Source organism: Cyanistes caeruleus, chromosome 15, assembly GCF_971803275.1.
Source record: "Cyanistes caeruleus chromosome 15, bCyaCae1.hap1.1, whole genome shotgun sequence".
NCBI classification, from domain to species: domain Eukaryota; kingdom Metazoa; phylum Chordata; class Aves; order Passeriformes; family Paridae; genus Cyanistes; species Cyanistes caeruleus.
Genome location: NC_141715.1, coordinates 15,224,880 through 15,245,506, shown reverse-complemented (window position 1 = coordinate 15,245,506; position 20,627 = coordinate 15,224,880). Strand labels below are relative to the sequence as shown.

The 20,627-nt window shown below is 51.0% G+C and overlaps 1 protein-coding gene across 1 annotated transcript in view; it reads right to left on the bottom strand.

The window, feature by feature from the left end:
- Positions 1–4,997: 4,997 nt before the first annotated feature.
- PSD2 (pleckstrin and Sec7 domain containing 2) overlaps positions 4,998–20,627 on the bottom strand; it is a 55,944-nt gene continuing 40,314 nt past the window's right edge. Inside the window, exons 12-17 of the mRNA XM_086852308.1 lie at positions 17,597–17,787; positions 16,410–16,480; positions 9,664–9,821; positions 8,558–8,702; positions 7,398–7,541; positions 4,998–5,860 (exon numbers count right to left, since the gene is read on the bottom strand). Of these exons, the coding sequence (XP_086708434.1) occupies positions 5,654–5,860; positions 7,398–7,541; positions 8,558–8,702; positions 9,664–9,821; positions 16,410–16,480; positions 17,597–17,787 (916 nt within the window). The 3' untranslated portion in view covers positions 4,998–5,653. The remainder of the gene's footprint in view (positions 5,861–7,397; positions 7,542–8,557; positions 8,703–9,663; positions 9,822–16,409; positions 16,481–17,596; positions 17,788–20,627) is intronic.

Sequence of the window (20,627 nt, the reverse complement as noted above, 5' to 3'; positions counted from 1 at the left end):
AGCATCCCCCGTGGAAGTGCCCCCCTCTCCTCAGTTCTCTGCAGCAAACCTGTTTACATTGTAGCCTGACTTTTTTCTTTTTATATTTTTACTTCTGCATGTCCTTTGCATTTCAGATACTGTAGATTGGATGCATGGTGAAGCTGTGACTGAGAAGATAATACAACAATTGACAGTGTATTATTTCATTTAACTTTTAGCAATAAAGTAACTAAACCCTCTATTCCTCACCCATGATGGGGTCAGATAGAAAACTCTGCTAATTTGTCATAAGATGATTGTCAAAGTTTGCTCTGGATTGTCTGAATGTCAGAACTCTTGACTGTTTAACACTTGAACATTTTTTATATTATAAATAAAATAAGAAATAACAAGTTGTGGGCTGCATTAATCTCAGGCCCTTTGGGGGGCAAATGGGGAGCTGTGACTGGCACCATACACAGAAACACAGACTGGATAAGGCTGAAAGAGACTTCTTCCACATTTCCTGCTCCACCAGCTCACCCAGAGTCAGCCGCCCAGGCCTGTGCCCAGTCAGGGTTTGAGTATCTTTGGGGATGGCAGTACCACAACTTCTTTGGGTAACCTCTGCCAGTGTTTGGTCCCTCTCAAAGCAAAAATTTGTCTTCTTGTATTTGGACCGGATTTATTAATTTTTAATTTGGGCCCTTTGCCTCATTCTCTGTTTTAGGCCCATTGCCTCGTGTCCTGAGCACTGCTGAGAAGAGTCCAGCTCCCTCTTTTTCACTGCCATCCACTGGGTGTTTATACACATGGATAAAGCCCCCTTGAGCCTTCTCCTCTCCAGGCTGGACAGTTCCATCTCTCTCATCCTTTCCTCATATGAGAGATGCTCTGGCTCAGTAAAGATCTTTATGCCCATAAAGACCCATGGGTCTAGTTGGCATGGACATTTGACCTTCCCTGCAGGGCTCAGGAGTGGAGGCTCATTGAGGTGAGTGAATGCTACCCACACATCTCCTGGGGGCACCCCACTCCTCCTCCAACTGCAGGTCAGGAGATCCCCCTTCACTTGAGCCATGGAAGTTTCCAGTTGTGCCATGTGAGGTCAGGATGTGCTATGACCTGGCACCTATTTCAGTGACTTCAAGAGAGTGGAGATGTGTTGGGTCCAACCCTGCCGGCGCTGTGGTGCCGTGCAGCACTGACCCACCCACAAAACAGGTCCTTTCTTCAGCTCCTCCCCTGGAAATCTGTGTCTCTGGCTATCCCCGTGTGAGGGATTCACTGACAGTGTGGTGTGGCCACAGGAGCACAGTCCCTGAGGTGGAACCCATGGTTCCATCCAGCTCAGAACCCACTCCCCTGTTCCTGCTCAGTGACATGAACAGGTACCCAAAAGTCCCAGCTGCACTCACTTAACAGGAGAGGGATCTGTCTCGGTGAGCTGACCCTACTGAAATGTATAGGCTGGAACTAACTGATCTGCTTGGAATTAGATGATTTTTAATGTCTCTTCCAACCCAAATCATTCTATGAATGCCCAGAGCTGTGAGAGAACTCCCCAGCCCTCACAGAACTGCCCATGCTGGAGGCCAGACTAAGCCCACCCACGGCCTGGGCTTCTTCTGCTCCAACCCCCCCGGATGCCCATTGCCCTGGAGCTGACCCAGCTGGGTCACAGGCCACCCCAAACATTCATGGCATGTCCTGTGGGGCCTCCAGAGAGACCAGAGAGCTCAGCACTCCACCCAGAATGGAGACATCTCAACACTGATTTCCCAGCAGGTTAAAGTCTGAAGGATCCTTCCCTCCCACCATGGGGCCCATGTCACCCCACAGCACATGCAAGGGAGGTGTTAGGTGACTAGACCTGGGGCTAGAGGTGGTAGGGCCAAGTCCTGATTTGGGTGACATTTGCCTTTGTGCCCCACTTCTGTGCAGCCCCAAGCCTCGCTGTGTGAAGGCAGCCGTGCAGCTCTCCACTCTCCTGTTTCTCTTGGGGCATGCCCCAGCTCCCCGTCACCTTTGATCCATCTTAGCTCTTCCAGTGGCTCCCAGAGCAAGGTGAGATGGGCAGGAACAGGCAGAGAACACCTGACCCCTTGGAAAGGACGTGTGGATTAACACCAAGGCTGATCCCTGGGGAAAGCAGGCACATGGAAGAGAGAGGTTGGGTGTCTTTGGCTTCCCAAAGCAGCCCCATCTCCTTGCCTGACTCTCCTCAGCATCTCTGAGCTCCACTCATGGAGAAGTGCCCCCAAGGCTGGCACAGCAGCACCTGCATTATAAGAAGGTAGAGCTCTTGTGTGTCCCTGGCATGCAGAACAACCGTGTGGCCACATCACAGGGTGTGCTCAATGCAGCTGATCCCCACCAGGAATCTCTCTGGGTCCCTTGGAGAGGAGCTGTGGGTTTGTCCTGCACAGGGGGATGCTTCCCTGCTCCATGATTTGCAGGGATCTGTGATGTTCTGCATCCACTGAGACACCACTAGCTCTGAGCCATGGCAGCCTCAGGATTCTTTGTGGTGATTTTTTAGCTAAACGTGCCCCTTGATTCCCATAATTGTGTTCTATATTTAGAGGCAGTTACGCTACTTCAATTTTCTCTCCAATTGCCTCTGAAGAGAGCCTGCATCTCTCTCTTTTTTCCCTGGCTGGTTTATTTTTAGACTCCTCATTTCCAGCCATGTGTGTTCCTAGGGTTCTGCCGTAAATATTTTACAGCAACTTTCACAGGTGGGGGAGCCACCAAAGCCTCCTGACAGCTCTGCTCTGCATTTATGGTGCCTTTACTGCCCTTCCCAGAGGGGAAGGAGTTGCTCTGCTGACACAGATCGGTGACACAAGCAGGAGAGGAGCTCTAGATCCTGGCTTGGGGTCACAAAGTCTCCCCCACAAAGAAGTCTCTCCAAAATGAATGTGGTTGTGCCCTGGCAGGGAGGCCAGGCTGAACCAGCACTGCCAGGTGAGGTTGTGTGAGACCCAAAGCAGTCATGGTGCCTGCTGGAGGGGCTGACACACACTGGGGAGGTGCAGAAAGTGCATCTGAGTAACTCCAGGAGGAGAAAAGGATGTGGCTGCCTAATTCCTCTGAGAATTCCGCTGCTCTTCTCTCTTAGTGGTGGGTGGCTGAGTCCTTGATCTCCAGGGAGGGAGAAAAGGGATGAAAAAATCCGTTTTCTTCCAAGTCACAAGCTGAGGCTGTGGATTGGTCAAACAAGGTGTTTTTGGCTCTGCCCTCACGTAGGTAAGATGCTCTCAACACCTTTACATGTGCCTGTGCACCTGGATCAGGACTTGTGCAGGAAGCAAACTGCAGGTACTCAGTAAGAGCAAGTTTAGTACTCTGAGCTGTCTTGCCAAGTGTTGTCTGACATCAGCTTCCACCCCTTCCCACATCCACTGGCTGTTCAGGCTCACGGCTCTGAGTCTCTTTCCTGCTGCCCAGAGGAGACTTGTCCAAGATCTTGCTTTTCTCTGCAAGTTACTTCCAGCTGAGGATGGCAGGCTGGCACCTTCACCCAGGGGGCTGAGCTGCTCTTGGTGGCAGCTCAAACACACTGGGGACGTCACTGCCTGCTGGAAGGGATGCTCAGAAGGGAAGACTGAGGTACAAAATATTACCTGGGATTTTGGAGAGGAGGAATTGGGCCCAGCTTTCTCCTGGACTTCCACTGTGAAAGTCTCAGCACCAGACACTTCCTGTGAGTAGGAACATCTTGGAGGTCTTTGGTGCAAGTCTGTACAATACCTGGCACAAACACAATGATGCCTTGGAGAAACAGCCACAGACTCCTCTGGGAACCGTTGTGAGAACATCTCCAGTCACTAATGCAGGGCTTGGGACCTTTCTGCTCCCATAAATCTCTAGGCTGTATGTGGACAGCCACACCTGGGATGCACCAGAGAGAGGGAAGAGTTACTTGAATATCTTCCCAAAGCAGCCCATGTATCCACACCCGCTCCAGAACCATCCAAGCGGATGGGCAGGCTGGTACCCACTTGTGGAAAGGAATTGATATTTCCTGGTGCTGTCTATCCACAGGATCCTGGCTTTTCTGCATCAGGTGCTGGTGGACGTCTGAATCAGCCTGGTCTTCTGGTGCTGTGAAATCTGTGATCAATCCAGCACATGGTGGAACGATGCTTCAGACCAATTCTCTTTACCAACAGATTCAGTTTTATTGTTATTCTTTTTTTTTACATGATTCTTAGTGCATCATTTCAAATAAACTATCAAACTGTACAAAGAAACAGAGATAAAAGAAGAGGAGATAAAGTTGGGAAGAGGTTTTTAGTGTCATGAACCATCATGGAAAACAGTAGTCCGTAGGCTCTCAAATACTGAAGGTCCAAATAAATCTTATTTTGTTTGTTTAAAAAATGCTGCAAAATATAAACAATAAATGACTGTAATTAGCAGCTACAAGATCCTTCAAAACTGGAACTTGATTACTGTGAACGCACCTAGGGGAAAGAAAAGCAATCTGAGATAAAGGATCAAACAGAATATTGAAATAAATAAAGTGTGGGAGGACAGTCGTGGCATTGAAATGCAGAGGAATCACTTCAGCACAACAATAAATCATTGGACCACAGACAGCAGAAAGGAACAGAAACACAATTCCCACTTAAAAGAGTACAGCATGTGCACCGCAGGATGGAGGAATACAGCAGGGACGGGCAGGTGGGATCGCTCCTGCACGCAAAGGTTCCGCAGGAGCTCGTGCACGGCTCCAGTTGTGCCTCGAACCCAGAGTGCTGGATCCCGTGGTTGCCAAAATAGCAGCCATTTGGGCAGTTTGTCTGAATAAGCAGGAATGGGAGAGCGATGTTTCACAGCAAAGCCAGGTGGGATTTCCATTCGAGTAAAAAAAGGAGAAAAAGGAAAAAAGAAAAAAAAAAAAAAGATACACAGCTACTCCATTTTTTTTAGAACATCCTGGTGGGCTGGTCAGACCCTCCACATCCCTAATGTCTTCCCCAGGCAGCTTGCCTTCACTTACACACTGAGGTTAAAAACCCACGTTAACGTTTCCTTATATATATATTTATTTATATATATATTCATATGTATATATATATATATATAAAAAGGATAAGATGACAGGGGGCCCTTCAGGCTTCTCCTGCCATGGGCAGGTGATGTTCCCACGTGGCCGTGCTGAAGACGCCTCTCGCCCGGTCGGTGACCAGCTCACGACACCCGTCCTGCCGCGCCGTGCTCCTCCTGGGGCAGGGACGTGCCCCTGCCACCCTGTGCCCTTCTCTGGGAGCGCTGGTGGTGCCACAGACGTCGTCCTGGCTCAGTTTCCTGCAGTGCTGGGGACTGTGACCATGAACCGCTGGGGATTCCAAGGAGGGAAGGAGGAGGGACGGGGCTGGTGGAGGAAAGAGCGACCCAGCCCTTGAAGAACCAGCATATCCCTTTGTTGTGCAGGCTGCAGCAGGAGGGAAAGAAAAGCCACCGGTGCAGTTGGGAATGAAGAAGAGATGATGCTGAAATGCCAGAGCATTGTCAGAGAGTGTCAACTAAAGCTTCTTTGATTTCTTTCACTAGAGCAATCCTCATGTCATACATGTCTACAGTTTTGCTCATACAATTTCCTAAGTAAAATTGTGCTCATCAATCTAAGTCCAGGAGCGCAGAGCATTGCCGGTTCATCCCCCCGTGCACATGTTCCTTGTTAAGTGTTCTGCTCTAAAATGTCCTTTTCTGCCTTACAGCTGATGGACATGTGCCCTTGGCTCAAGGAAGGGCTGGAGTGCGTCTTCCGCAAAGCGAGGTCATCGGCTTCCACCTTGAAGAAACTGGTCTCGATCCTCTCCAGGTCGTCTGTCCCCACTTTTATCTTCATGCACAGCAGGTTGATGTATGTTTCATAGCGGCTCTTCTGCAGGGAAAGAGGGAACAGAGAGCCTGGGAACAGGGACAGGCCACGGTGTGTGCGGCACGCAGGAACAATTCCATCAGCTGCTGCAGGAAAACCCATCCCGTACCATCAGCATCCCGCTAATCACACCCCACAAATGGAACCCCAGCACAACGCCTGCTCTGTGCCAAGACTGATTGTTGGAAGGTCTGAGGAGAAAGGTGTGTGTGGGTGTGTGTAGGACCCTCCAGCTGCTTTTACAGGTCTTGGCTGCCACTGTGATTGTATAAGGAGGATACTGGGGGCAAAGTGAGATCAGCAGACCTGCTGCTTCCTGATTTAGGAGCTCGCCTTGATTGGTTAAAATACTTCTGCTTGTCATTGTTTCCATCCAGTGGTTCAGTTACTGCTGCTGAGTTGTGCCCCCGATGCTCCTCACAGAGCACAGCATAAAGGGAGGCATCCTCTCTGCCTGGATCCTTTGTTCCAATGCTAGATGGGATCTTTTCGAGGACTTGTGTAATACCCATCCTTTCTCTGAACATCTCAGAGGCAGCCTGTGCTGGCTCCTTTGTCAGCACAAAGAAACAAGCATTTCTGGAGCACATCTCATAAGACAGATGAGATGAATTATGCCCTGGAAGTGCCAATTTCTCCTTGAAGACTGAAAAGGCAGTCCAGAGAAAAGCTCAGATAGAGACCTCTCTGTAGGCATCCAAAACCAGATGCTGGAAAAAGGGAGGCAGCAGCAACTATTTGGAAGGCTGGTACAAAGAGAAGGGAAAGAGCTGTGGATTTGGAGAATCAGAATGGGCGTTACACAAAAGGATGGTGCAGCCCTGGCATGAGGGAGATGGGATTTTTCCATCCTTTTTGATTTTTGGGGCTCGGCCACTAAACGGCACTCTCAGTCTGGGCTAAGACTAGGAATAATCCAAGTTCCTGCTGGAAGCAAGACTAGAGGCCTCCAGCAGTCCCTTCCTACTGACACCTATGTAAGCAGGAACCACACCTGTTCAACTCTCACTGGAACAAAATACCCCATTTCTCCCACAGTTAAATGCTTCTTAGATTTTCCAGGGAGTTAAAACTTATTTACATGCATCCTCAAAGGGTCTGTATTCAGCTGTAACACTGTGTTTGGCTTTATTTACAAAAATTGTTGCAGCAAAATAAGATTAATTCTCCTATGATTTTTCTTTGCTTTTTATTTATGTTGCTGGAAAACAACGAGTCACACTGAGAACTGAACCACTGTCTTACTTGGGACCTGAAGAAATGTCAAGATTTGGCACAGTAAAGGAAGATTTTCTTCCCCTTGTCAGTTTTCCCCTCCTCTGGTTAGAAATCACGGAGGGAAGGAAATGGTTCTTATTTCTTTTTTCAGCTTCAGTGCAAAACAGTGAGGCTTTCTGCTGCCCCAAGACACCCATCCAGCTTGGGTGCCCTTGTCCTTCTGTCTCCTTTCACGCTCTCCCAGACTCACAGCACCCACTCTGGAGTTCTCCTCAATCAGCCAAGGTATCATTTATCACAGAAAAGATGAAAGTTCCTTTACCTCAAATATTAGGTAATGTTCTTTGAGTCTGTATTCCTCAGCCTCTTTTGACTTGAGGCTCTTCTCTACAGGATGTAATTTATGCTCTGCTAATTCGTCTGCAATCTGCTTCATTTTATTTTCATGAGACCTCAGCTGTTCCTCCTGCCGAGAGAAGCGTGTCAGGTATTAAAACGTGGGAGTGCAGCACCCAAGTGCTCCGCCTGCCTGTGGCTGGGGGAACTCTCTCTGCAGGGGCGTGAGCTCAGCTGCTGTGCTGGAGCCAAAGGTGTGCTCTGCACTTGCAAATTCATCTGATAAGGAGCAGCTCAAACACAGGTACTGGAGTAAGAGCAAAACTCAGGTATCTCAAGTGCCAAGAGTGGATTTCTTTGGCACCGAGGCATCTTTGGCATCATAAGCACAAAACGCTCCTGTAACATGCATCCTCTAGCAGCCAGGCAGGAGCAGAGCTGTCCCAAGGGGGACAGCTCCTTTTGGGGGTACAAGTACCCTCCCCGTCTGGGCTCTGACAAAGGTCAGATCTGGCCACATCTGTCTCAGCAGGCAGGAGCTGTGTCTCTGCCCTGATGTTTCAGGCTGTCCTCCCCCGTGCTGGGGGGCCATGGCAGTGTGTCCCTACTCTTTGGAAGTGCTAAGGCACCTTGGGGCCTTCCCAGGACAGGGAAACAAAAGCTACTCTCTGCATGGCAGCTGCTCTTGGTTAGCTGAGCCTGGTGCACCGTGCCCCCTTGTTTCCAGAAAACCTTCCCTACTGACTGGAACTCAGGCATCCCTTTCATCCGTGGTTTTTCAGCTCCAGAAACAAGAGGGTGCCAAGATCTAAACCAAACCTGGGCTGTTGGGCTCTGCTGCATCAACTCTGGAGCTATTCTGCTGTTTCCCCTTCAGCAGCAGGAAGGTGCTGGGATGTGATGGGCAAAGAGCAATAAAGAAGCCAGAACCAACAGGCAGGTGTGTGCATAGGGCTGTCTATAGCCAGTGCAAAGGAAGCACTGGCCAGATTCCAGGATTTTCCATGTCTTTCCAATCTGCCCACTGCACTCCCCTGTTCCTGCACGGAGCACCTGAGTGTGTCCCTCAGGCAGAAACAGGGGGACCCTGCTCTGAAGGGCCTCCTGAGCACTGGGCACGCCTCCACCACTCCTCTCACACATTACCTGGCACAGCTTGGTCATGGACGAGGGCAGGAGCGGGCGGCAGAACTTCTTCATGGAGCAGATTGCAGCTGGGAAGGCTGGAGCAGAGAAAATGGCAGCAACGAGGTTGATTCGCAGGATCCAGGAGAGCATTTCTTCCTTACTTCTGTGATGGAGGAGGAGAGAAGACAGAGGGAATCTGTACATGCTCTTGGACCAGGAGCAGGCAACAGCTGACAACAGCCCTAGAGCCTGATTTAGGAGCTCGGGAGGGCCATCAGTGGCCTTGCTTTGATGCCACTTCTGTGCCAGGGAAGGGAAAGACAGAGGGGAACACTGTCTGACTGGCTGCTCCGCAGTGCCCTGATGATTTCAGGGCTGCTCTCTGCCTCTCAAGGCCTGGGCAGTCCTGCCTTCCTCACCAGCTCTGGTTTGTGTTCCTGAGGAGCTCAACAGAGGTTCCACAGAGCAGGATGTCATTTATGTCATTTGTGAGACACTGCCCAGGGTCCTTCATCAAATCTGTCCAGACACTGCTGCCCCGAGCCTTCAGGTGGGTGTTTGCTGCACAAATTCAGATGTCAGGCTTTAGTTTGACATCAGTACTCCAGCCCAACCTACAGACAACGTCACCTCTCTCAGCAGAAGACGTGAGGCAGAAGATGACTTCATCACCCTTGACTCTTATTAACACCATAACATTCCTCAGCAATGGACTAAGATAAAACATCTACCCTGGCTGGGGAGACGGCTTTAAGGAGGTTTAGACAGTTTCCCCATCAAAAGCTGACAAGGGCAATCATCACCTGCACTGCACAGATGTTCTCCCTTCCAGAATACTCCAATAGAAGTTAGCAGGAGGAGCCTTTTCTCTCAGCCCTGCATATCCCAGCCCATCCTGCTCAGCCTGCCTTGCTGGCAGCTGGGAAGGACCTCAAGGACCAGCACAAAGCTACCAAGAAACTGTGACCTATGACCAAATCCTTTGCACAGCCCTGCAGGAATGACCCTCAGCCCCTTCCTCCCCGCAGGTGTGGCCCCAATGCGTGTGCTGATCTGGCCAGGTCAGAGGGAGCCTGGCAGTGCCTGGAGGTCAGGCTGCCCATCCAGGCACTGCTGGGACTCACGGGGCCTGGAAGAGGAAGACTCTCCAGTCAGCTGTCTTCAGCTTGAGCACGTTGGACTTCTTGCTGTAGTCAGAGGCTTTTGTGGCTAAGGCGTGGTGCACACGGATGGCGTTTTTCAGATCCACTTCAGAGAGGTCTTTGTCAGGTTTATATTCATCCTGTGAAGAGGAACGTTAATTGGATAATGACAACACTAACATTTGCGGGCTGCTTTAATGAACCTGCCTTTCTCCCTGTGCTATAATCACAGAGCGCCGAGACCAGGAAAAGCACTGCTTTGTACAGTAAATGCTAGGAGCTGATAATGATAATAATTAACATCTGGCAACTGCTTCCATCATTAAGTTCACTGGGAAGATGTAAAGAAGGAGATGAAAGTTTTAAACATAATTATCAATAGTTATTTCTAACACAGCACATGCCTGAGGCTTTCTGAGGAGGCACAAGGCAGGGCCAGGTTTCTGCAGTTTCCCCCACAGTGCAGAGCTCAAACCAGGATCCAACTCCCAGTCAGCAGAGGATATCAACAAGCACCTGCCCTGGTGCTGCAGCTTCACAGACTCATAGAACGGTTTGGGCTGGAAAGGACCTCAAAGCTCATCTTATTCCAACCCCCTGCCATGGACAGGGACACCTTCCACTAGCCCAGCTTGTCCAAGTCCTGTCCAACCCGGCCTTGGACAGAGCAGGGATGGCCCAGCCACAGCTGCTCTGGGCAACCTTTGTCAGGGCCTCGCCACCATCACAGGGAAGAACTTTTTTCCTCGCATCTACCTAAATTTCCCTTCTTTCAGTTTAAACCCATTGCTCCTTGTATCACTGCAGCTTTGTGTGGAGGAAGGTAGCCCTGGAACAGCAGCATCCCTGCAACCAGTGCATCCCTGTACAGGTGTGGGGCCTGGTGGGCAGTTGCCAGTCTGAGTGTGGCCCTGCTGAGCCAGCTTTGTCTCCCTTTAGCACACATGTTCCTCTGGCATGGTCTGCCCTGTAATTCATTAGACTGGCACTTGCAAATTGCAGCAGCATTCCCTGTGTTCCTGCTTTACCTTCTCCACTGAAGGACAGCTTCACACAAGTAGGAATGCAGCAGTAACTATATGTGTTTCTGTTTTATAGAAAGGTAGAAAATACCAGACATGGGATTCTGAAATGATGATCTTGGCACAGAACTTCTTAGGAAAAAGAAGTTCAGTCAACCCTGTGCTTACCCTTTTTCTTTCCCAGTGATTTAATGCAATATCCTGCCTCCCACCCTGCACCCTTACCAGCTCAACCAGTTGGATGGTGGGATGGCAAGGATGGACAGATGGATGCATGGATAGGTGCAAAAAGAACCTGGTGAAAAGAACCTGGCCCTGGCTAAAGCAAACCATCACCCCAGCCACGTTAGAGGCCATGCCAGGACAGGGTGTCCCTGCAAGGCTCTGCCTTGCCCTGATGATTACAGTGCTACAGGATTAATGTGCTCTATATTTTGCTTTCCTTGACTGCCCTTGGCTGCCAGCACCAGGGCAGGTCTGTCTGGTGATGATGGTCTACACATCCAAGCCTTCCTTGGCTTCCAAGCCAGAACTGTTCTGCAGATTCTCTAAAAGGTTTTTTCTGTGTCCCATGTCACAGTGGTACAAATGGTTCAGGGGAAAGCTGTGCTGCAGCCTCTGGGATGGTAACCCTGCTCAGTGAGGCTGTTCTCTGCCGTAGGGTCAGAAAGGTTTCACCTCTGCTGCTCTTGAGAGCACTGAGGACCAGCACTCCCCAGCCCATGGATGTGGCTCACCCAGCTCTTGCTCCTGATGGGACATAAGCTCCTGAAGCATTTCTTCCCTCATTTTTCAAAGCAATCATCCCATCCAGGAGAGTGATTGCTGTGCTCATCATCATCATATGAAACTTGGCCTGGTACAAAAAAATTGCCATGGGCTCACCCAGAAATGTGAGGCACAGGTTCCTGGGGATGATGAATCCCAAAGAAAAGCCCTGGCTTTGCAGCAGAGGAAGGCTGGGTGCTGCAGGCATCCTGTGTTCTGGGAGACACTCAGGTGGGCAGTGCAGATGACCTTACCACCGTGGTGATTTCAGTAGCCAGAGGGATGGGCTGTCAGCTTTTTTCCCAAAGCAAATGCTTTGCCTTGTGAAGACCTAATGCCTTACCCCACCAGAAGAGAAATATTTGCTTGAGGAAGACATTGCAGCTCTGCCCTTGTGTATTGTAGAGAGACTTCAATTTGGGATATTTTTCTGAGGCTGAAGCTCTTTGAATTTGAATATATCTGATTGTGCTGTCCATGATCTCTTATTTCAAAACAAGATTTCTGAAAATACAGTGCAAACAGCCCAGCTTAATGGTGTGTGACAAGAGGAAACCGCCACAGCTGCTGAGTGCTCTGATTAATGCAGATGCTCATCTTGAATGGAATCATCAAGTATTTCCTCCATGGATTTCAGGCTCTCAGGCATCAGAGTTGATGTAAGAAAAAATCAAATCTTCATTTTCTAATGCTGGGCACAGTAAATCAGTGTGAGGTTGAATGAAGCAGGTTCTCTCCAGCTTCTGCCTTGCTGCTCACAGGAGTGAATGGTTCTGGAGGCTCCCTGCCTGGGTTGGCTCTTCCAGGAGGCTCATCCCATTGCCAGGTGGTCACAATGTTTGGCTGATAATGCTGGGAGACCCCAATGCCTTTGGGTCACTGTCTACCCCTTTGAGCAGATCCACAGCTAATTTCAAAGCTTGTTTTGCCAAGAAAAGCCATCAAGCTCTTGTGCCTGCCTTTGTAGGGCACCTGGATGGGGTGGGGGACCCCAGTGTGTCGGTTCTGCTGCCCTCTCCTCTGGCCTCAGAGCCAGCCCTGGGCAGTGCTGGCAATAAGGACCGACAGATATTCCTCTTTTCCTCTCCTTTCTTTTCTTCACCTCACATCTACCACCCTAAACAAACCATTTAATTAGGAAAATGAACTCCTGCCCCCTTTTCAGTCTAGGCAGAATCTTGGCTCTCCCCAGAGCTCTTGGCAAGGGCCTGGCTTCATGGGGCAGCACCTGTGGCTCAGGGCTGCACTGGGAACCCCTTCCTGGCTGGGGACAGAACCTGTGGGAAGACCTGCACCCTTTCAAACACTTCTGTATAAAAGCACCTCATGCTTTATAGCTCTCCATCACTTTTCTTAACCCCCCTCTATGTGTGGTGATTAAAGGTTATTATCCCCATTTCACAGAGGTGAAGTAAGTTGCCAAAGGCCATGGAGTGAGTCAGTGCCCAGAGCAGATTAGTGCATAGGAGAGGTGTGCCCTGCTCCCAAACCTGCATTTCTTCCTCCAGACTCTGCTGCATCCCTTTAGGGGATCAAGCAATTGCTTCAGCAGACTGTGCTGGAACATGCTGATCCAGCAATTAACACCAGCGAGTCAATGACATGTGACATCTCCTCATCAGCAGGTTTATGGCTGCTGCCTGAGTTGCTTCTGTCAGACTGACTTCTACTGCCCACCCACCCTCCTGCCTGTCCACCTCTCTCTGTGCCTGGCCATTCCTCCTTCCTACACATCCACCTACCCAGCCCCTCCTTCCTCCCACCTTCCCTCCACCTCTCAGGCTTGTTTATACTCAACTTGCTCCTAGAACCAAATGGAGCTCCCTGCTCAACTTCTGTGACTTTACTATTAAAGCCTAGATCCTCAATTTGGTCTGAGCAGAAAAGTGGAACAGGCTGAGCCTGTGCTCCATGACACCAGCTGGTTCTGGAAGCAGGTTCTTTCTCCTCTATCTTCCAACAGAAAACCTTTCCCCAGTGATTTATGCTCAGCCAAGGTTCTACCTTATGTTTATCTGCAGTTGTCTTCTGCTGAGAGCTTGAGAGGCTGGCACACCACTTCCTTCCTGTATTGTGCAATTCCTTTGTTCTGCAAACCACCCCACAGGCATGAAATGACACCAAGGATCCACAGGGCAGGTGGATGTTTATCCACTCTCTGTTGTGGTGCTGGGAACGTTTGCAAGTGACAGGGCAAGGACTTTGTCTTCATGTTCTCAACCTTCTGTCCTGTCTCTGCAAGCCTGAAAGACACTGTTTACAGCCAAGCCCAAGGAATTCCCTGGAGAGGACTGTAATAAAGTCTGGCAGCAGCTCACGAGTAAGAAACCCCTCTTTCCCCAAATCCTTTGCCCAAACATTCCTTTGGTTTATTTTTGTTGTTGTTCCAAATGCTACTTCCTTGGGGCATCCTTGGCAATTCTGGTCCCTCCTGCTAATTACACATCAGTCATGGCTCTTATTTATCAGACACTTTCATAACACAGCCAGATCTTGGGTATTTTGTTCCTTCAGTCCTTGCTCGTAAAAGAAAACCTTCAGTCTCTGAACCATTTGATCCTGAAGGTCACTGAGATAAGAGCATTGATCTCCTCACTGCCAGTCAGCCTCATCCTTGCTCTCTTTTTAAATGCTCAACACCTCAGACAAACATAAGGAACTTTGTTAATGAGTGGTTGCTGCTGCAAGCCTTGTACAGCCAAGAATCCCCAAGCCCTCTGTCCCAGCAGCAGCAGTGACACTCAGTGTTGGCATCACGGCTTCTTCTGCTGCCAGGGAAGAAAATTCCATCCTGCAAGTGCATTTTGTTCTCAATATGTACCCTCTCATCAGACTCATCCCAAGAGCAGTCCTCGGTGGAAAATTCATTTAGATCTAAACGGTTCTGTGATAGTTGAAATGTCTTTTTTTTTTGTCCTCCCCACACAGAAAGTGTCATACAATTCAATGTTGATGGTAATTCTGTACAAGTTAAATCCTCATGTGTAACCCATGGGTCAGCCTGAGGACCGTGGCAGACTCCACATGAAGATGTGTGATGAGACAAGGACTGAAGGGTGAGAAGAGTGCTGCTGGCTTGAAGAACACCACACTTCAAGGGCTGGAGGAGGTCTGGTCTCCCCTGTGTGCTGCAGGCTCCCTAAGCTGCAGGAGAGTGGCACAGCTGTAAAAACACCACTGGGCTGAGAGCAACCCACGCTGGGAGTGAGGATGCACTGCTGCCAGATTTCTGCTGGCTTTTGACGCGTGCCATAGGAGCTGGCGAAACACAGGAGTCATTGGGGTGTGCTACGAGCTCTGAGTCATAACTCCCTGCTGCCCCGAGGATCTTTCTGCCTCTCTTATATAATCCAATGTTTGTTTACTCTCATTGCTGTGGAGATAATGCTGCAATAGGCAGGAGCATCTGGGGAGTGCTGCTCCAGCAAGGTGAGTTCAATGGGTTACTGCACAGCGTGTGTTGCTCAGGTAGTTCACACCTAGTTCAGTGGGTTAGGTTGGTGATGAACAGACATTTGGCATCCTGGGCTGGCTCACACTGACATTCAAGTGAGCCCCTATCCAGTCTCCTATGATTTTCCCTCAGAAAAGACTTTCCAGTGAATCCTCCAAGCATCCAAGTGGCAGAGAGCTGAATGCTAGAGCATGCAGGGAAGTTATTCCATGGTGACTTTGTGTCCCATGAGGACCTGGGAATTACACTTGTGTTCTCTGGAGGTGGCTACGCAATGAACAGAGGTGAAAGGAGGCACAAAGTGTCGCCTGACAGCCCATGGAAGGACACAGATCATCCAGGGCCTGAAGAATATAGATTTTCATCACAGAACCATGGAATCACAGAATCCTCTGAGCTGGAAGGGACCCACAAAGACATCAACTTCAACTCCTGTCCCTGCACAGAACACCTCAGCAATCCCTGAGAGCCTTATCCTGATGTCCCCAGGGCACAGATGTCCCTCCTGGCCACCAGGGCACTGCTGACTCATTCAACTGGCCACTGACCAGGACTCCCAGTCCCCTTCCACAGCTGCTCTCCAGCCTCTCGTTCCCCAGTCTGTGCATCCAGGATTGCCCTGTCCCAGGTGAAGAATCCAGCACTGTCTTTATTAAACCTCACACCGCTGATGATTGCCCAGGCCTCTCATTTGTCAGGGTCTCTCTGCAGGGCCTCTGCCCTTGAGGGAGTCAGCAGCTCCTCTCAGTTTAGTACTGTCTGCAAGCTTACTCTGTTCTCTTGAGTCCCGTGTCCAAGTCATTCATGAAGATGTTGAAGAGCACAGGGCGGAGGATGGAGCCCTGTGGAACCCCACCAGTGACAGGTCACCAGTCTGGTGCTACCCCAGTGGCTGTCACCCTTTGTGCCCACCCTGTGAGCCCTTGGCTCTCCCACCACATGATGTGTCTATCCAGTGTGTGCAGGACATTCTGTCCAGGAGGATCTTGTGAGAGACAGTATCAAAAGTTTGAGTGAAACCCAAAAAGATTACATCAGCTGGCTTCCTATACCAGACTCAGCAAAGCTGTGCATAATGAGATCTGTGCCAGCAAATAAAACAGTAGGCAGAATAAGACTGGTCAGATACTCCACCTCTTCACCTTCCTTTTTTTTTTCTCACCAAGATCCTATTTCACCTATTCCATATCATCTGTTCATTCATCCTCCCCAATAGCTCCTACTAGCTGGGATCCTTCTGCAGAAACCTGTCTTTCCTCTTTCATCCTTCTTCCTTTGGGGTTCCCTTTGAGGCTGTGAATAGTGTCCCTGGCATGAGCACCACCACCAAAGACGAGACCATCCTCCAGCTGTGGTCTCTGGAGGAGCTCTGTGGATGTCCATGCATGAGTTAGGACATGGATTCACCTCTGCTCAGGTGTGTGACTGCGTGACTGCTCTGGGGACAGCAGGAGACAGCAAAGGGGAGAGTCCCCCATGGTTACCTTTTGTAAATAAAGGACGGTCCCTTTAAGCACAGCATAAAACTTCTTCCAACCTCTTCTTCCTCTGGGAGCTAAAAATGGAAGAATATTTCATTGTACATGTCTGCCAGTGCTGCTTGACCTTCCAGGCACACCCAACCCTTCTCCTGACCCACCACAGGCACTCTCTGATGCCCAGAGCCCCCACACCTCCAGGCCATTGCTCACGAGTGGTTGGTGAGCAGGGACGGGTGTTTGAGGGACAGTGGCTGGGCTCTGCAGCCTCCCAGCAGGAACACAAGCAGGTCAGAGCCAGACATGAGCCGGCACAGGGGTACCAATGGACACCTGCAGGAAGTCTCTGCTCCTCCAAACCCAGGTTTGTGTTCCTTGGACCTAATGCTCGGAGAGCAGAGACATTCCTTGAGCTCCTCTGCTTGGAACTGAGCAGCTGGACAAGGCAGCTTCTGTTTCCCTGAGGAGGGAGCATTACCATCTCAATGGGCTTGGGGACAGAGAGCTTGGCAGAAGCTGGAGAGGGGTGGGAGGTGAGGGGAGCCATCCACATCACCACCAGACAGCTGATCCTCCAAGCACGGGCTGTTAAGAAGGTGCTGGAAGCAAGAGAGGCTTTTGGTGGCAATCTCTGCTCAAGACTTTTTAATCAGCTGACTTTTTTAATCATACGACTGGGCCAATCATATCAATTAGCAAAAAGATCTAGCCAAGGTTTAATTAATCTCTGCTCATGAACAGTTCCCAAATACCTTTACCTTTCCTGTAATGCCATATGCTGGTAGCAGAGCTATGGGGTGTTCAGCACATGACAGGATAGGGACAGGAGCAAAGCTTGGCAGGCCAGACTGTCCCCAGGGTCAGGGCTGGAGTGGACAGCTGCTGAGGAACCAGCCTTCCCCCACTGCTCAGAGACTGGGATGTGGGATTAGCCCCATGAACAGGATGGAAAACCAGGTCTGTCTGTGCTGGATTCCTTGGCAGTGAGAAGGGAAGACCGAGGCTTCCTGAAAACACTCCTGTCTACAAATACCTCAAAACACCCTCCTTTTCCTCTGTCCTAGCACTTAAGGGATCTCTCCTGTGTTGCCTGGGATGTGGTAAGGAAATGCCCTCATCTGGAGAGCCAGGACAAGGCTCTGGGACTGCCTGGGACAGCTCTCCTGTCCCTGTCCCTGTCCCAGATCACATACTTCTCTTCCCATCCATGTCCGCGTGGGTTTTGCGGGTGAGGACTCCGTGCTTGTAGGTGACTGCGTTCAGCGCTTGGGGGATGTCCAGGAAGGGGTTGCTGCTGTCAACAATCCTCGTCACTTTCTTGGCGCTGGCTCCGAATTTGTCATCTACCAGCTCCGAGAGTGATTTCCTCAACTCGTCCTCGTCACTTGGAAAGAAAATCAGAGGAGAGACTCAGTGGAGGAGATGTGGGTCTGGTCACAGTGCAAAGCAGCCCTATCTGCTTTAGAGTTTTTATTACAGGACTGGTCAGAGAAAGAAAAAGGCAGGAGATGTCGGGACCATAAGAGAGTAGTGGTGCTCTGGGCTGGGAGGAGTGTGGGTGGCAGGTGACTGTCCCAGTGGTCCCACTGTGAGGTCACTCAAACAGGTGAGGGAGTGCTTGTCTGAACACCAGGAAACTGCAGATGTCCCAGGCTGAGGACTACAAATATGCCACAGGAAACGTCTCCAATTCTGTGCCCTAAAAGCAGAGCTTAAGGAGGATTTTTGCTGAAGACCAAAGTATTACCAAGCATTTCTCAGCTGCTGAGAGGCAATGCCCGGGGCCTCCTAGACAGTGAAGTACCTTTAGGAATGTCCTCTGCATCTCTGAGGAACAGATCTGCAGACATTTGGGAGATGAACCTACTCTGGCACAAAGAAAATAGAACTTGTATGGGAAGTGATAGCTCCCAGTGTCCTTAGGACATGAAGGAGAAAGAGCAAACAGGTATTTTCTGCCCTGTCTGATACATGTCAATGTCTAAATGAGATGAGTGGTCACCTCAGGTTGCAGACTGGGATTAAACCTCAGCTGAGGACTGACCCTCAATGAATCCCCTGGCTGGGAAATGAGAAGTGAAACACAATTCCTCACCTTCAGCGAGCAGATGGCCAAAGCATCAGACACCTCTTGGAGGAGAAGGATGATTTCTTAGCCCTCAGCGCCCAGAGGAGTCCTGGGGCTGAGGCAGAGCCCAGATACCATTCCTGGGAGGGGAGTCAGTGGGGCTCAGGTGTTTGGGCTGCTGCCCTCTGAGCTCCGTGCTGCTGGTCACACACCTGTGTGCCTGGTGGGATCTGTGGGCATCTCCTTCCCTGGGATGGACAAGGGCTCAGGGCAGAGGCAAGCAGAGAGAAGAGAGTCCTGGCTGTGCAAGGACCCAATGCCAGGTCTCTGACAGAAAACCAGGAGCCCTGTGCCAGGGAGTCCCTGTCCCAGGTCCCCCATGCCAGGGGGACAGCCCTGCAGAGGAGCTGAGGGCTCTGGGCCCGCAGCCCAGCAGGACACCCTGCAGCAAGGCAGGGGCCAGGGATGAGGGAAGGGATACAGCGAGCTGGCTGGAGAAAGGTGGGAGGGAGCTGGACCCTGGCAGGGTGACATCCCCGGGATGTGCCTGAGCAGGGAGCTGTTGTGTAAGCATCCCGAGGCATCCCGAGGCATCCCGAGGCATCCCGGGGCATCCCGGGGCATCCCGGTGCATCCCGGGGCATCCCGAGGTATCCCGGGGCATCCCGGGGTATCCCGGGGCATCCCGAGGTATCCCGGGGCATCCCGAGGCATCCCGGTGCATCCCGAGGCATCCTGGGGTATCCCGGGGCATCCCGAGGTATCCCGGGGCATCCCGAGGTATCCCGGGCATCCCGAGGTATCCCGGGGCATCCCGAGGTATCCCGAGGTATCCCGGTGCATCCCGGTGCATCCCGGTGCATCCCGAGGTATCCCGAGGTATCCCGGTGCATCCCGGTGCATCCCGAGGCATCCCGGGGTATCCCGGTGCATCCCGGGGTATCCCGGGGTATCCCAGTGCATCCCGGTGCATCCCGGTGCATCCTGAGGCATCCCGGGGTATCCCGGGGTATCCCTGCCCATAAAGCAGCCCGCAGCTCCCTCTCGTGACCGGCCCCGCCGCTCCTTCCAGGGACTCACGGAGGGAGCCCCAAACCCTCTCCTGATGCTGGTTATTTTGGTCAGCTTAATAAGAAGAGAGCAGGTGATGGGGCTGATGGCACAGAAGGCCCTGCTCTGTCCAGAGACAAGGGAGGCCAGGTTGAGGAGAGAGGGAGGGGAGGAGGAGAGGAACGTCCCCTGTGTCAGCTCAGGGCTGTCACTGGCTTCCCCCCAGAGACATTGGGGCTGGGGAGCTCACCGATGGTCCCAGCCTGTGCTCCGAGTGCTGGAGCAGGGACACAAGGACTGAGGAAGGTGCTGTGTGAATCTGTGATGCTTTCCAGGCTCGGCTCAGGGGAACACATGAGGAATTCATGGAACTTGCGGATGACACCAAAAAGAGGAGTACAAGGCTGAGAGGGGCAGGATGAGCAGGAGCAGCCAGGGTGTTCTGGCAGAGGGCAGGAGCATCCTGGGCTGTGGAACAGCGGCACGGTGAGGAGGCGGAGAGAAGCGATCGCCTGCCCTGCACTGCCCGCACCGTATGTGACACACACACAGCCCCCACGGCAAGGGTGACACACCTGGGCCGGGAAAAGAAACCTGGGAGCACCTGCGGTGTAAAAACAGCCGAGACAGCTGGACTTGTTCAAGCTACAGAAGAGATGGCTTTGGGGGAGCTGATGGCAGCTTTGTGTGAGAGGGTGATCGAGAGGACAAAGCTGGGCTCTTCGCTGTGGTGCGTGGCACAGGACAAGAGACAGTGGGCAGAAGTCAAAACAACAGAGACAAGAGAAAATGGCACTCTCATAATAATAATAATAATAATAAAGTATTGGTTTGTGGATCCAGAGGGGCTGTGGGTTCCCCATCCTTGGAGGAGTTTCAGGATCAAACTGAACAAAGCCCAGAGCATCCTGGTCTGAATTCAGTGTTGACCATACTTTGAGGAGGAAGCTGAACTAGAGATATCACAAGGTCTCTTCCTTCTTAAGTGATTCTCTGATACTATTTCCAGAAATAAAATTCATGTGGGAGAGATGGAAAATCTCAATGACCAAAATAACCCCAGATCTTTGCTTGTGCAAAGACTTCTGAAGCACCTGGAGAGGAAC